This window comes from Phodopus roborovskii, unplaced genomic scaffold (assembly GCF_943737965.1).
Source record: "Phodopus roborovskii unplaced genomic scaffold, PHOROB, whole genome shotgun sequence".
Classification (NCBI taxonomy): domain Eukaryota; kingdom Metazoa; phylum Chordata; class Mammalia; order Rodentia; family Cricetidae; genus Phodopus; species Phodopus roborovskii.
This window is the reverse complement of record NW_026126622.1, coordinates 1991584-2007642: the sequence shown is the minus strand read 5'-3', so window position 1 is coordinate 2007642 and position 16059 is coordinate 1991584. Positions and strand designations below refer to the sequence as shown.

At 48.9% G+C, this 16059-nt stretch overlaps 1 protein-coding gene across 5 annotated transcripts in view; it reads right to left on the bottom strand.

Moving 5' to 3' along the window:
* Positions 1–348: 348 nt before the first annotated feature.
* The window catches only part of Apba2 (amyloid beta precursor protein binding family A member 2), a 184517-nt gene continuing 168806 nt past the window's right edge, over positions 349–16059 (bottom strand). For all 5 annotated transcript variants that reach the window (XM_051206443.1, XM_051206442.1, XM_051206446.1 and 2 more), the window contains 6 exons: positions 15717–15902; positions 10017–10196; positions 8812–9024; positions 7622–7741; positions 3382–3522; positions 349–1071 (listed from right to left, as the gene is read on the bottom strand). In XM_051206443.1, coding sequence (XP_051062400.1) covers positions 1000–1071; positions 3382–3522; positions 7622–7741; positions 8812–9024; positions 10017–10196; positions 15717–15902 — 912 coding nt within the window. In that variant the 3' untranslated portion in view covers positions 349–999. The remainder of the gene's footprint in view (positions 1072–3381; positions 3523–7621; positions 7742–8811; positions 9025–10016; positions 10197–15716; positions 15903–16059) is intronic.

Sequence of the window (16059 nt, the reverse complement as noted above, 5' to 3'; positions counted from 1 at the left end):
GGTGTGGGCTTGCTTTGTTGGGGACAGTGTGTGTGTGTGTGTGTGTGTGTGTGTGTGTGTGTGTGTGTTTCTATGTATATGTAGGTTTTGTGTTTGTTTGTTTTGTTTTAAACAGGGATGTCTCCCATGCTTTTGCCTGTGTTCCTGGCAGGATGTTGCCCCCCTGTACCCCAATAGGGAGCCCTGTGGTGGAGAAGGAGTCAAAGTGAGGATGTTCAGGGAAATTCACAGGGTCTCACGGGACTCCAAACAGGCTAGAAGAGGAAAAACAGCTGTGGGCACAGGTCATTGAAAAACCTAACCGTCTGAAGAATGGCTTGCCAAGGTCAAAGTCCAAACAGTAATATTTGCTAAATAAATATGGAGTTTTGACATGGTGACCATCGCTTTTTATTTAACTCGGGAGTACCCCCTTGCTGAGTAAATACTTACAATCACAGGTTCCCACACTTGGCCCAAGCCTCATCCTGGGAGCCAGGTTGCCCCTGCTCTTGTGCAGAGGGAGGTAATGCCAGCAGCTGTGGGGCCTTTAGGACTCAGCTGGACCCAAGGTGTCCCAGACAAAGGGTAGAGATGGCTGCAGTTGCATCCCAGAGGGTGCCCTTCACAGCCCTGCATGGGCAGCCACCACATTCACATTCCATAGCCTCAGGGAGGAAAGACACAGCACACCACACAAAGAACTACCCATGAGCACCCTTCATCAGCGGCAATGAGAACGTGGCAGAGGATTGGTTAAGTTTTACAAAGGATTATCCCTCGACTCTCCCTTGGTGAGGGCATCCTTTTTTTCTTTTCTTTTTTGTTTTTTTGTGGCAAAACCCAAAACCAAACCAAAAGTCAAACAAGAAAACTAGGTGATGAGGACAAACCCTTCAGGGGATCCAGAGTTCTGGTTGGGGTCAGGGGTCAGGGGTCAGGGCTCTGTCCTGGCTTCTGGCTCCTCTGGGCCCAGGTGGGTCTGCCTGGGGTCCCTGCTCCACGGCGAGGCTGGTGTACCTATATGTACAGTGGGGTCTCCTGGCCTGTAAGGAGTCTGAACATGGCCGCAGGCATGGTCTTCATGTGGATCTGTAAACAGAAAGGGAAGGCTGAGCTACCTACCACTTCTCAATCAGCAGATGCCCAGTAGCTGGGAGGCTCTTACGGGGACTGAGAGGTAGGTGGGCCCTCTTCCTTTATTTATGCTGTGCATCTCAAGGTGACACCAGAAGAAACATTAGACTTCTGATGGTGGCTAATTTGCCAGCTGGATGCATGCACCCCACCCCAGAGTTGCAAGGAGAACTCTATGCTTCTGTGGGGGAACACATTGACAGTGGATGATGCAAGAGTTCTGGGGCTAAGAAAAGGCCCAAAAGGCAAGCTGTCCCAAGATTCCATTCTCTGAGGATCAAGTAACAAATGGCTGTTAACAGTCCAACTGTCCTTGCTGGCTCTCCATAGGCTGGTGTACAACCAGCTAACCATGGGATCGCTTCCGGGGACAGTGGGATGCAGGAAGACACTGAGCCCCTGAAAGGAAATAGTAGGTGGGCTTCATTTTGTCATCTTCCACTCCTCTCAACAGGGCTGAGCCATGGTCCTGGGCTCTGGTCATACATACTGTGTTCAGGTAGAAGCTGCCAGGGTCTCAGCTGCCCGCAGGTAACATTCTGCCCCAGGCCCTGGCTCTACTCTGCCCAGCTCACACAGGTAAAAATCTGGAGATGTTTGCTGTGTTCCTGTTTTAGCTCTGCCACATCCCAGGATGTGGACTTTCCCTGCACCTCCCCCCCCCACACCCAACATGGGCTCCTCAGAGGAGGTGGCTCCCCTTGTTTACCAGCGACTCCAAATGTGTTTGGGGTTGGTGGAAGATGCCAGCAGACATTTTACTCTCCCAGCTGGGAAAGCACAGTCTCCACCCACAGGCTGAAGGGAGTCAGCCACCCTCCCCCTGCTTTACTGCCTCCTTGGGTACCAATTATTCTCAAGTGAAGGAGACAGAATCATTTCTTGTGGTCCCAGGCCCACTTCTCCACAGGATTGACTTCTTTAGGCGCGAGGCTGAGCCTCCCATGAGGGCGGACATTTCTGAATGTCTCTTTAGGAAAACTAGATGATCTTTTATTGGAAGTCATTAGTAAGAAGCAGCCAATGACCTCTTCCTGCCCTCTCTCCTTGGGAGTCAGCCATCACTACTGCCAGCCCAGGAAGTGTGCTGGCCCTGGTATGTCCTAAGATGTTGACTTTGTCAATGTGGCTCCAGGAGAGGTGATTTGAGGTACATTAACCAGAATGCCCTGAGGAAATGGCTATTCCCATCCTTGCCTACCCACAGGAAATGGGAGCCCTGACCATCTTACCTGCATGGCCACCAGGTGGCCACCAGAGGGAGTTTGGCAGATGGCTTGAACCTGCAGGGACCTTAGAATCCAACCAAACATCAGCTCCCCTAACACTTCTGCTCAGGGCCAGCCTCACCCTCTGTGCTGGCACTCACACCTCCCCCAGAGACCCTGGTCCCACTCACTGTGACCACCTCCCAACTCATACCCACTCCCCCATACTCATGCCTATTTGGACTCACACGCACCTGCTCTCGTATTGAGAGGTACATGTCATAAGCACATGTTTGCCACACACACACACACACACACACACACACACACACACACACACACACACACACCTTCATACCCCAAACCTCACCCATACTGGGTAGGTCTCCTTTCTCTGCACCGTGGTGTCAATCTAGCCTGTTCCACCTATGAGACCCTTCCTTAAGGACAGCTGTACCCCTCCCCTGGGACCCTCTTGGCCATTCTCTTGCTACCATGGAGATGTCCCAAGAAGAGCTGAACAAGGGGATGGTACAAGCTAGTGAAACAGGAAAGGAAAAGCAGTCTGACCCTGGGCACATTGGCGAACAGAGGGGTAGCAAGGCCACACCAGCTATGAGGTGACTAGAGCCGCCTGGCCTAGGGATCTGGATTTGCAGGATTCTGTTCAGAAGTGGTGCTGGGAACTGTGCCTGGTGACCTCTGCCCAGCGACATCTGCCCTGGGATACCAGAGAGACTGAGACTCTACCTCCCGGTGTCCTCATCCTATTCCTGGATGCTGTGAGGTGGAGACATAGTTTGCTTCTCACTGACATCCAGTGGCCACTGGCAGGATGGTAAAGTGGGGCATGAGCCAGCATGTGGAGGTGAGTTCAGGGTCCCACAGGCTCAGGCTGTCCTGAAAAGGGCCACTTTCCCTCAGAGGGACCAGTGATTTTCCCCAAGCACATCATACAGCCCACAGGGTTAACTGTTAGGCAGAGAAAACAGCAGCCCAGACATCCTGGGCTCTGTTGTGAACATGATGGACTTTGGGGGTGGGTCAGCAGTCTTACCTCTCCCACTGAGTTAGACAGAGCCTGGACTATCTTCTCATGGGCTGTGGCTACCACACTCTGTCCGTTGATCTCGATGATTCGGTGGCCGACGCGGACACCACCTCGCTCTGCAATACCCCCTCTCATGAGGCTGCAGATCTATGGGGACAGGTGAAGTCAGCATATACATTCCCACCACACCCTGAAGATGCTCTGCCATGTCTCAAAGATGCTGGAAGGGAAAGTACTATTGCAGAGAGGAACCCAGCATGCCACTCTGTGACTCATGACTGAGGACATCTGTGAGTTAGAGTTTTAAAAGGATGAGCCAACACCATCATGTGGGTGTCAGGAGCTTCCTGCTGTTGCCTACAGCAAGCATCTCTCCATCAGCCACACCCCAGTGTTCTTTCTGAGGAAGACAGTTGGTGCCTCCCTTTTCCCACCTCACAGAGATTGAGGTGACAAACTCTTAGGCAAACAAATGTTGTTTGGGAAAGTGACACTGTATCTAGCCACTCACTCACAAAACTTGTTAAAAACCAAGGCATTAGAAAAGTAGCATCCAGAGAGACCATGGAGAGGAGAGGGAGATGTCATACACAGGAAGAAATGCACCCGTCTCCCTCCAGCTGCAGTCTAGGAAGCCAGGTAAATGGAGGAGGAGCCATTAGAGAGCAGCTGCCCTCAGACCTAGGGGTCTCTCATCACTCTATCCCCCAGCCTCAGTCATTCTGGCCTGCATGAGTGAGCTCCCAGGAGCACCTACTATCCACCCACCCATATGGGGACAATGTTCTTGCCTCCTGCTGTGGCTTTTCTTGGTTGTCAACTTGACTACATCTGGAAGTGGCTGGGTACACCTGCAAGGGATTTTTCTTGATTGAATCATTTGAAGTGGAAAGATCCACCTTAAATCTGGGCTACACCCTCTGCTGGCAGCCTATACAAGGGCATGGAGGCAGAAGCTTGCTCTCTGCCTGCTTGCCCCTGCTCTCCCTCATAAGTGAATTTGTTCACTGGTATCAGAGCCTACTTCTTCATGGTTTGGGGATTCGGCCATCGATTGAAGACCAGCTGAAATGTCCAGCCTCATGGAATGAGCATCTATTGGATTCTTATACTTTCCATTGAGAAACAGCCATTGTTGGAATAGTCAGACCATAACGTATAAGACACTCTAACACACACATATATTAATATTAGAGTGTGTTTATATAGATATATAAAACTGATTATATATAGTCATGTATACAACTATAATCGTGTGTGTGTGTGTGTGTGTGTGTGTGTGTGTGTGTGTGTGTAATCAGTTCTGTTTTTCTAGAGAACCCATCTCCTCAGTGTTCTAGCACCCCCAGCTAAGGTCACACCTCATTGGTTTGGTCTGAAGACTGATCCAGATGCAGCAATACCAGCCTGGCAAGCTGGAGGACCCCAGTGCCCCAGGGCCTAAGTGTCATAGGAAAGCTTTTTTTTTTTTTTTTAATTTCTTCCTTGGTCTGGGAACACTCATAGTCCAGCTAAAGTCTCATGGCACTTTACAGGTCCTCAGACTACATGACAAGAGTCAAGAACTCTAAAAGATAAAGGTCAGTTGCCTGAAGGAGACATGGGTGGGGGTTGTGGGTGGAGCCAGGCAGGAAAGTTGTGGCTGTGAAGTCTTGCCTTATTGAGGATGCTCCTTGGGGCCCTGAGGTGAGCCCCCAGGCACACTCAGAAATATGCATAGTGTTTGGTAATGGCTCACCTTGCATCTGAGCAAAAGGTGCAGGTCCTCCTCCTCCAACCCTTGCTTGGCCACCTCCACAGCCCTCCCTCATCACCCTCATTACCCACATGACAAAGGAAGCTTAATTCCTCCCACACAAGCTGGCTCTGGCCACGCCATGCCTCAGGTGGCCATTTCTTTTGTGGGTCTTCCCACAGCAGGATGAAGGGGAGCCTCATGTGACACCCACAGCTTGACCTTGTGGATCCTTCCCTTTCTAAGGAAGCATATGCCCTGGCTGGGATATGAAAGAGAGTGTTCTAGTCCAGGGACACTGTCTGTGTCAGGCCACGGGGACTGTGAGCCCAACTGCCATCCTAGAGCCTAGGTATTCTAACTGATGATGTCCAGCAGGAGGGGCAGCCTCAGGGCACCACTGCCCAGGATGCTAAAGCCAGCTCTGCCCCACAGGGCTCTTCTTGCCAGATTGCCTACCTTTTCCCAAAGTGACTTAGGAAACTGTGTGATGATCTTGAGTGAGGTGATTCAGGGTGGCCTGAAGACAGGGCACATGTCTGAAAATGCTATTTTGATTATATCCCTTGTGGCCACCGGCTTTTGGAAATTAGAGAAAGAGGATAAAGAGGGGGAAAGAAGGGAAGAGAGTGAGGTTTGTGCCTCAGGGAGGTGTCAGGCTGTGGAGTATAAGGCACTGGGGAAATGGAGGCAGGAAAGGGGAGGCAGAGGCACCAGAGGGAGCTGTCAGGTGCCTGGTGCTGTTGGCCTCCCAAAATGAGGCCTGTACTGCAGGGGTCTCTGCATGCTCTAACTGCCCAGTCCACACTCCAGGAAGCCTCCAAGATGGAGACTTCTTGACTCCTTGGGTGATAGAGTGGGAAGAGGAAGGAGGATCCATATGGAAATAGCCTTAATTGGGTCATCTGGGGCCTGTCTACAAACTAATGTGTTGTGCTCGGGGTGCGATGAGGCTGAAAATGGGAAAAGCACTTATGCAAAACCAGTTCTGAGGTAGGCAAGCTGCTCCAGGAGACACAGGGGAACTCAGTCATGGTGCAGAGAGGAGAGGGGGAAACTTGGCCCCTTGGCTGGCCAGCCACTGGTAGGGACTGAGGTAAGCACCTTACAGGCAACTGAAATCCTAAGTTCTACATACAAACACATCAGTCCTCCTGTACCAGTCCCAGGTGTCCCCAAATCTATACATGCCCTCCACTGACACCCCACTACCTGCTCACAGCCTAAGCAGGGCCTTTATAATATATGGCTCATTACTTAGCCAGGAAAACTGAGATCAGAGTTTTACAACCTCGTTGGACTGGGTCCTGGTCGTTGCCACTAACTCAGACCCTGAGAAAGTCCAACCCTACCTCAAACCCCCCCTCCACGCCCCCATGACCTTTGGAGACTAACAGTTTTGTACTCAGGATTATACGTGTGTTCCATCAACTCCAAGCCCCTCCGAGCCAGGCTTCTGAACTCTGCACCTGCAAACTTCTACCACTCACTTCGCTATAGGCCATCACCTCCATTCCCCCCACCCTACACACACCTTGCCCTCTGCTCTGGTCTCTGAGGAGGGGGGCTCACATTCCACAGGGGTTCCCTTCCCTCCTCACCCACCTCAATTCGGCCCCCCAAGCTCAAGCCAGAGCCTCCCCTACTTGTTACCAATGCCCCCCTCTCAGACCCATGGTACACAGTCACTTTTGCAGGCTCTGACCTAAACAGAGAGGGACCTGGACCCCAGGCCCGTGACACTACCCAGGCTCTCTGATCCTACAGGAAACAGTGAAGAGTGTTTCTCTCATTAGTAGTTGTCTTTCTAGAATGCTGGTCTAGCACTTTTCTTCAGGGCTGTTGGAGAGCACTCACATCCACTTCTCCTCCTTTTCTCATTGCCTTGAAGCAATCTGAGATTGTTTAAGTAATCCAGGACATGGTCCCTTCTGTATTCATTTAGCGGCCATAACTTTGCCCTTCAGGACCTTTGCAGGAGGTAAACCAAGGACCCCAAGTTCATGCTGGCCCAACAAGTCAGAGAAAGTAGTGCCCAGACTAAGAACTTATGCTCAGGAAGCAGGTAGGTGCTTGGCCGAGTGTCCCTGCCTCCAGGAAGGTCTGCTGTCTTCTTAGTGCCTGCCACAGAGCCTGACAGGGAGCAGGGGCTGCTGCTGAATGGATAAGCAGATGAACTGAATAAGTAAAGATGTGTTTGTTGAGCACAGTAAGTGTGATGCCAGCATTTGGCTGTGTGTGTCCAGGCTACAATAGCTGGCAAGGATTGCTGTTCCCCCTTACATGTAAGTACTTGATGAGAATAATCCTCAAAGGAACATGGGTCTGGCTTTGAGGGATCCCGGGCCACATACTGGCCCACCACCTTGTCTGCTTTGGCCAGCATGTTCTGTCTAGATCTGTTGGGCCTGGATGCTCTCCCTAGAGCTTCAGAGTGACACCCCAGCCTTCAATGCCCAGTCCTACACACGGAGTGTGTGGCCCAGGCAGGGAATGTGGGAGTAGACTTACAATTCCATTCTGCACGCTGAAGCCCAGCTGATACTTGAGGTCTGGACGCTTGATGAGGACTGTCGTGACTGGGGGACAGCTGACAATGTTGAGCTTTACCTGTGTTTGGTTCTTCAGGCCCTGCAGAGCATGGGAACAAGTCACTAGCTGGTCCTAGCTGTCTCAGAGATACACAAAGAGGAACTGAGGGGCCTGAATACCAGGATCACACTCAGGCCATGGGAACAGCTGTCCACAGACTGTACACAAAAGAACTTTCTCTTCTGTGAAGACATCACTGTGTACCCAAACTCTCTCTACAGATGACCCCCCCCAAGAGGAACATGCCAGCTCAGTGAGAACCTGAGTAGGTCCTGGGGGTTTGGGAACTGCATCAGGACAGGCTAGCTGGGAGCCAAGAGAAGCTATAGGCTCTAGAGAGGACAGTTCTGTCCCAGCATCTCAGGCCAGAGAGACTTGGCCTTTCATGGTTACAATTTAAACTTCCCCAGAGATGGATATACATACAGGGCTCCCAGGACCCTCCACAAAAACCAGGCTGGGCCTGCATGTATCTGTCCCATTGGATAGAGGCTTTTCTAGGTTGGCTCTTAAAATGCCTTTATGTCACAATCTGGTCTTTGAAAACCTGTCTTGTTGAAAGGATGGAGGGGCTGTCCTAGTTACATGATTACGAAGGGCTGGGAGAGACAAGCATGGCTGCTACCAATACCAGTACTCACCGTCTTGAGTCTTGAACCAGGCAGTATGAAAATCTGACCCCAACTATTTGTGTTCCCTCTGCCTAAGCACCGCCCAAAGTCCCAAGCTCACAGGTAAGGGGTCAGAAAGAAGATTAGCCTCCCTGCACACTTAAGACAGCCCACCTTCCAGGCTGCCATAACTAATAAGAAAGCTTCCAGAAATACCTCCTTCAGGGCTAGTTGGGAATATCCCAGGCACAGAAGGCTGAGTCAACACCCTGCTTACGTAGGTCCTCAGCTCCCTGCCTGGAGTGAGATGACACTTCCTTTTTCTATGCTGGGGAAGCTTGTGTCTTCCTCTGACTTCAGATATGTGCTAGTATTGGGATCTACTGACTCTCATGGACCCACCACTGGATCTCACTGGGCTTCAGTGTCAAGTGAGCATCATGGGTCAAGTGTGGTGGGGCTGAGGAAACTACCAGCACAGGATCCCAGAATACACACCTTGATAATGCCCTGGCAGGTAGCAAGCGGCAGCCCCACCAGGCTGGTGCCATTGATGGACATGATCTGGTCACCAATGCTCAGCTTCCCGGAGCGAGCTGCAGGGCCACCATTCATCATATTTGCCAGGATCACAGTGGGCAGGATGGAGCCCCAGCCTGATTCCACAACCACCACTCCCAAAATCTCACCCTTGTGCTTCTCCAGCTGCAGCTGCAAGAGAAGGGACAATGTGAGTGGGCACACTTGTGGCCAAGCCCAGGGAAAGATGTGACTGGGCCCAGTCCCATTGATCCTATCCTGCCTTCAGGCAAATACCACCTTATCCCAGCTATGAAAGGTTTGGGGCTGAGAGAACTACCCTTCCTCTGGGTCAGCACCAGCTTCCAATGCTATCCAGGACCCAGGAACATTCTGGGAATTGAGAATCACAGAGTCTCTCCCCCACCCCTCTCTTCATACTCAGCAGGGATCCAGGGATGCAAGCATCCTGGACCTTTCCCACCCACCAAACCCTCTGAGGCCAGAGGAACGCCCTCTAGTGCCTATCCCTGCCCTAACCTTTACTCTCACCTCCAAAGTCCCACTTCTTCTTCACTTTAACAATGTCTCTCTCAGAAAAACTATCTGCCACACGTTCAAGAAGCCAGGATCTGGCATGCACTCAACAGGGATCCAGGATAATTCATTCATCCACTCCTCCCACAGACCCACACAATCATCCCCTCACTAATTCCAAAAGAGCAGACTCATTCATTCCAAAGCTCCCAAGGAAGGCCTCTGGGATCTGCTAGGGCTTCTGCCACCAGCCATCTCAGAACTTCCCTGACAACTCAACCAAGCTCCCTATTTTAAAGATGACTCCCTCGAGCTCTGCAGAAATATCTCCTAGTGCTAAGCCGAGTGGTGACAGCATTAAGAGACACATTTCCAGGGCCATTAAGACTGATTGGAATCTTTGTCTCTGCTGCAAGCATCTCATCTCACAGCTCCAAGGTGGGAGCAAGACAGATTCTGTAGGCCCCTGTGTTGGACACACTGGTGAGTGTGAGGACCAAAGCCTTGACCCCATCCTTGCCTGGTGAGCTAGATGGGGAGGCATTGAGAGGCCACACCCAGGCTGCCTGGCCAATCTCTGCAGTGCCTCAGTTAGGAGAGCAGTGTCTAGCAGACTGACCCTGGGGGCCCCAGCTGATGTGGCTCACCTCCTTGCAGTTCTCTGAGTTTGAGAAGTGGATGAGATCATCATTATACATCTCCTGGGTATTGATGATGTCGCTATATTCCTTCTGGCTCAGGTCTTCAGGGTTGATGCCATTGGCCCTCAGGAACTCCTGGTAGGCCACACTGAAGGCCTGCCCAATAGACTGGGCTATCAGCTGGGCCTGTGGGAAGGGAGTAGTCCTTCTAAACCAAAGCATGGACACACAAGCTCTACTAGGTGCCCATAAGCCTTCCAAGGAGCCCTTGTTTGGGCTTAAAGGATGAAGGGAGTGACTCTGGGCTCTAGGCTAGTGAAAACCTTCTGCCACTCACATTCCCACCTCAGGGGACCATGGTGAACCTCTCTGCTGTCTGTACTCATGTCCCAACACTGGGACAAAGCAAGGCTTTTGTAAAAAGAACATGGAAAATTACAAAGTAGAAGTATTTGTTAAATACCAAACTTTATTGCTTTAATTAGGAAAATGTTTTTAGTTTACCTATTTTATTCTAAAAGTAGAGTGGAACTCCCCCCCCACCCCAAGTGATGCTTACATGGTTGGTTAGTTATCTATTCTATCTCTCCAGAATTACAAAGCCCAAACAGGTGGAGGCTGATGTGTATGACACACCACTTTGGTACATGAGGGTGTGCTAAGCTGAGGGTCACAAGTTATGGATCTGGGCCCAGAACAGACTCCACATTGTCATGATCACTTCTTTCTATGACCTCAGAAAGAAACCTATGGAAGCCTGGACACTAATGACAGACAGCCTTCCAGTCTGCGATGCAAGCAAGACACTGGGGGCAGACACTAAGAGGCCATCTCCTGGACTACACCACATGTTTCAAGCTGTGCAGCCCTGGGAAGGCATGGAACTTTTAGAAACATTGCACTGTATAGTCAAACCAACATCTCCCTCTCCCACCCAACCCCCTTGCTGTGTGAGCTCCACCCAGTCCAAGTCTTCCCTATGCCCCTTCCCCTTCACATCTGCCCTTGAGAGGCCTCTGCAGGGTAACTCTGAAAACCTTGGTTCAGTATGATCAAAGAACAGGGGTTCTGGCTTCAAACGAATGGTACATCTAAAATCAAACTGGGATGGATCATAGTCTCAGCATGTGGGGCCTTGCTTTAAATATGCACTGGTTCTAGGTTGAACTGCCTGCCCAAATCAGGCCATGAACAGCATAGAAGGATACCACAATTCCCACATCAGCTTACTTAGCATGGGGTAGATGTGGCAGCCCAGAAACCGCTAGGTGGCGCTGCCGGCCTGGATAGAAAAGGAGCCAGTTCAAGATCAGAAGGGAGTCTTGAGAGTAAACCAGCAAAGAAGGCACACACATGGGGGGGGGGGGTGTCTCAATGCTCCTGCAGTCAAACCCTCATGTTTCCACCGGGGAAGGGTGGACTGATTGCATAGATGTCTTTACCAGACTGCCTACTGTCCTAGGTTCTTCTGAGATGCACTCCCCATCCCCTATTTTCCCACTATATTATGCCCCTCCTTCTTACCCCATGGAAATGCCTGGGAGACCTAAACCAGCCACACATCTTGGAATGATCGCCCTCTTCAGGAGCATCCATGGAGACTGCACTGCCCGCTGTCCTGCTGTCCTCTTTCTCCTCTTGCCCCCACCTTCCTTGCTGCTTTCCCCGCCTTCCCCTTGTGTTTGGTTTCCCTCCTGCCTGGACAGGAGCTAACTCAGAGGGCTCACTAGCTGAGGCCCCGCTCTACCCCTTCTGATGGGGGCTCCTTACTTGGTCCAGTTCACAGCCCGCCTGTGGGTATAGGCTGCTATGAGTCCTGGCTGACCTGAGGGGTAGGTGAAGGGTCTCAGTGACTGGTGGCCTCCTGCTGGTGGGCTCTGGGTACTACAGAAGTCAGGAGGGGGCTGTGCCTAGCATCACTCTTCCTGGCTCTGTCTCCATAGTAGCATCTACCTTAGCCTCAGCCTCAGAGCACCGAATTCTACCTTACAGAGGGGCACCCAGGGTCCCGCAGCCTACCCAGACAGGTTTACCATTGCATCCTCTCCCCAAACAGCAGCTCTAGAGTGCCTGGCATTGCTAGAACAATTTTTTTCCCCTCTCACTCCTTCAAGTATTATTTAGGTCCTCCCTTCACTGTGCTCCCAGTCCTGTCTCCTGCCCAGTGGTCGGCCACAAAGGCAGCTCCTACCTCAACCCCTACCAAAAGATTCTGCCCCAGCTGTGCCTGGGCCCCTCATATTCCTTGCTCCTCCATGATCTGCACACGAGCCCTACTGATTGCTGTCTCTGGCTCACACTATACACATCACTTGCCATCTACCACACCAGCTCTCTAAGACATCCCCAAACTTCCAGCCACACCAACATGCTTGCCCACCTGTCCACAGATCCCCCATGCAATAGTGGGAAGTATATACCTGTGAACTAGTAGGTCTGTACAGAAAAACTGGCCTCTAGTATAAAACTCACATTTCAGTTGATGACTTAGGAAAAAGATAACAGCCCTCACACACTGGTCTAAACCTTGTTTTCAGATAAAGATTCTATACTGTGTTTCAAATCATGAACTATATATGGGTCCTACATTGATCCATCCATACTTGAAGCCCTCTTGTGAACAAGCATGCCTTAGCCCCGGGGGACTGACCGGTGCTGCCACAACATTGCCACCACTGACAAAAGCTGGCAATGGTCTCTTCACAGAAGGTCAACAGAGAAAAGATAACAGCTCAGCTGTAGCCTTCCCAGAATGCGAAGGACCTGTCAAGACATTGGAGACCCCCTCACCCAAGGTCACCTCTAGTTTTATTTCTGTTATCTGGGCTTCTTTGTTTTTGTTTTTTTAGGCAGTTCTGACTGACACACGTGATTCCACTGCCTCAGCTTCAGAGGGGCAGGATTACAGGGTTCTGCCACCCTAGGATCTCTTAGCTCTGGTATTTAAAACTTCAAAAAATGTTTTGACTTATTACATAGTAAAATGACACAGCAAAGGCACAGCCTACTTAGCCTTAATGCAGCCTCCTGTGCATCCTTGGCGTGTAAGCATGTGCATTTTCATAAAAGAGAAGTTAAAAAAACACTTAAAAATCACTTAAAAATCACTTAAAATCACTTAAAAAAACAAAATCTGATATATGGTAAAAAAATATATTTAATTGTAGTAAACTATTTCTATATAGAAATCTATTTCTCTCTACTATCTAGTATTCCTGAAGTCCCAAATTTTGTAAACCAATGCTGGCTTTGGAGTTGGATTTGGCTTTCCTTCTCTAAATTCAAGCATGTTGTTAAGATTAAATTCATGGTTTCTGCCTTAAATCAAAAAGCCAATTGGTATAAGACAAAAGAAAACAAAATCTGGGGACTCATATCTTATACAATTTTCTCTCTGAAATCCTAATTTTCTCACATACTTTTAATGCTTATTGTTGTCTTTCCCTAATGCATACCTTAAAACTTAAAAATTTTACTTTAATATTGATGTGTAACTTTTCCACAAGGAATAATAACGATTCCTAACAACAGTCTTTGAACTTTCCGGAAAGAAGATGGGGCCCCACATCATCGTTTCCACTTGACTCAACCTGATGCATCGGAACTACAAACATCACCCTAAAACCGGTTTGAGACTGTTTTACTCGAGACAACTCATGACTACCTAGCTGTAATGGTACACCTTTTTATTACACCCTGGCCAGTTTCAAATAGAACTACAGTCAAGAATTTTCTGCCACACAGTGACTAACTACATATGTCACAGCCAGTTCTGTTGAGAAATTTGGTTGCTAAAAATTTTCTTCCTACAGGATCCATTGGAACAATCATCGTCCCATTTCAGCAGGAAGTAATCTTAATATGACTACGCCCCCTTTCCCTACCCTTGGAATTTTGGGATAATAGTCATCGTCTTTGGGTTGGTTTTAGTTATTTGGGATTGGGTGATGCTTACACTCGGGTTTATCTTTTAGACAAGAATAGGGAATGGTTGGTAAAGGTATGGTTTAGATGGGATATAGGTAGATTAGCCTATTTTCTTGAGAATTTGAGTAAGAATGAGATAGTATTTTACAACTTGCATTGTTGTGTATTCTTATGTGGTAAGCTATGTAAAATTAAGTTTATATTTTGTTATATTGTGTTAAATGTTTCCCCTTATAATATTTTATGCACATTATTTTTTTTACCATATTCTATGTATGTATACTTTTCCTGTATTCAAGACATTTTGTATATTGATACAATTTGGGATATTTATCTTGCTGCCCTTTATAGTTCTACCTCTTGTCTTGACACTTATACTCTACCTCTATTTTAGGGATTTACATGTAGGTATATGTAAATAGTTATATTGTTTAAGTATTTGTTCCTGCTTTACTCAGGAAAGTTTTAATCAGTCTTTTTAGCTAAGTTCCCAAGTATTACAGATTATCTTCACTCACATTTCCTGTACCTATGAGATTAGTCAGATATAGATGCTTAATCTTCAATCACTTCATAGACATGCAGAACATGGCATTTAAATGTTTTAATATTAGTACTCCATTGACATGAGACACTGTTGCTCCTGACAGCACCGTGCACTTTCCCGAAAATATGTTGGACACTGTTGTTGCTCCTGCTGGAGTTCAATCTCGCCTCAGCTAATGGCCTGTTGGGCATAGAATTGCCCCCACCTTGACCACTGATTTGGACATGCAGTCCTATGTGCTTGCAGGAGACAAATATAAAAGACTGCTTGACCTTGCCAAGTCAGGGTAAGACAGCCATTCTATTTCCCTGCTGTTGTTGTGGTCTGTCAAGTTCTCTTGGCCTTAGCCAAATCTGGGTGTACCAACGTTGCTGTGAGACCTAGGGTGACTGTTCAGGTGGCTTGCTGTTTCTGTCCTTGCTACACCTTTTGGAAGTTGTCCATCCACATTTCCTGTCTACTCTAGTATTGTTAATTTCCTTCTCAGGTCTTGATGAGGTTGAAGATTAAACTATCACAACTAGTATTCTCTCTTCCTTGTTAGATATATTAGGTACTAGACTTACGTTTTCCAGCTTAGGACAACTCTATTGTAAACTCCATTATGCCCTCACCCTAGGACTAGATATGTAGGTCATTTTGTTCTCGATTTTCCTTTTCTTAGAGCACACTTGTTATTCACTGTTTTGTATATAGTTTTGTATTAAGCCTAAATCTTTTCTTTAGACTAAAAGGGGAATTGTAGTGAGGTAGTCCTTCTGTAGCACTGACCACGCCCATTGGGGGGTGGAGCGATGGGCGGAGATGACCTGAGGAAGGAGGTCGGAGGGGGCCAGGAAGGCTCTCTCTTTCTGGCATGACTTGGACAGGAGAGGATCGGGTTGAATTTCCTGGTGTTCATCTGTCTAGGTTGTAAGTTATTTCTCCCTGAATAAACATCTATTTGGCCTATTTGTTTATCCTGATCCTTATTTACCGCAATAGGCAAAGATGAACTTTATCTCAGAGTGAGAGGCTATATAGAATGATTTCTTTGGTTAGTTAGTTGTTATGTATTTAACAGCTCCAGAAGCACCTGTTCTATGAAGGGAAATAAACCTGTTTATTCACAGATATAGGTGTGAGAAAAGGCGCTGATTCCTCTCACACGTGGACTCTGGAGCTCAGAGTGGCTCCCTGGCTGTTGAGAGAATGGCCAGCTCCCCACACCCTACATCCTAGTCCTTACTTACATCCTCTGACTCAAACACGTGACAGATCATCTTGTACTGCTTCTTCCCCTCCTGGGCCCCAGGTGTGGTCTCAATGCAGTCCTGAGAGGCTGACCGGGGCATGCGGCGCCTGGCCATCAGAACCACGATGTTCCCAATGTCTGCAATGTAGGAGATGGTGCGCAAGGCATGGTCCATCATGGTCTCCTGTGGGGAGGAGGAGGGGTCACATCAGGGAGCACTGAGATTATTTGCCACTAACAACCAGTCTAACCTGGAGTTTTGTAACCTTGACCCTACTACCATTTGGGGCCAGATCTCTCTAGTGCAGAAGGCAGGGATATCCTGTACACTAGAGGATGGT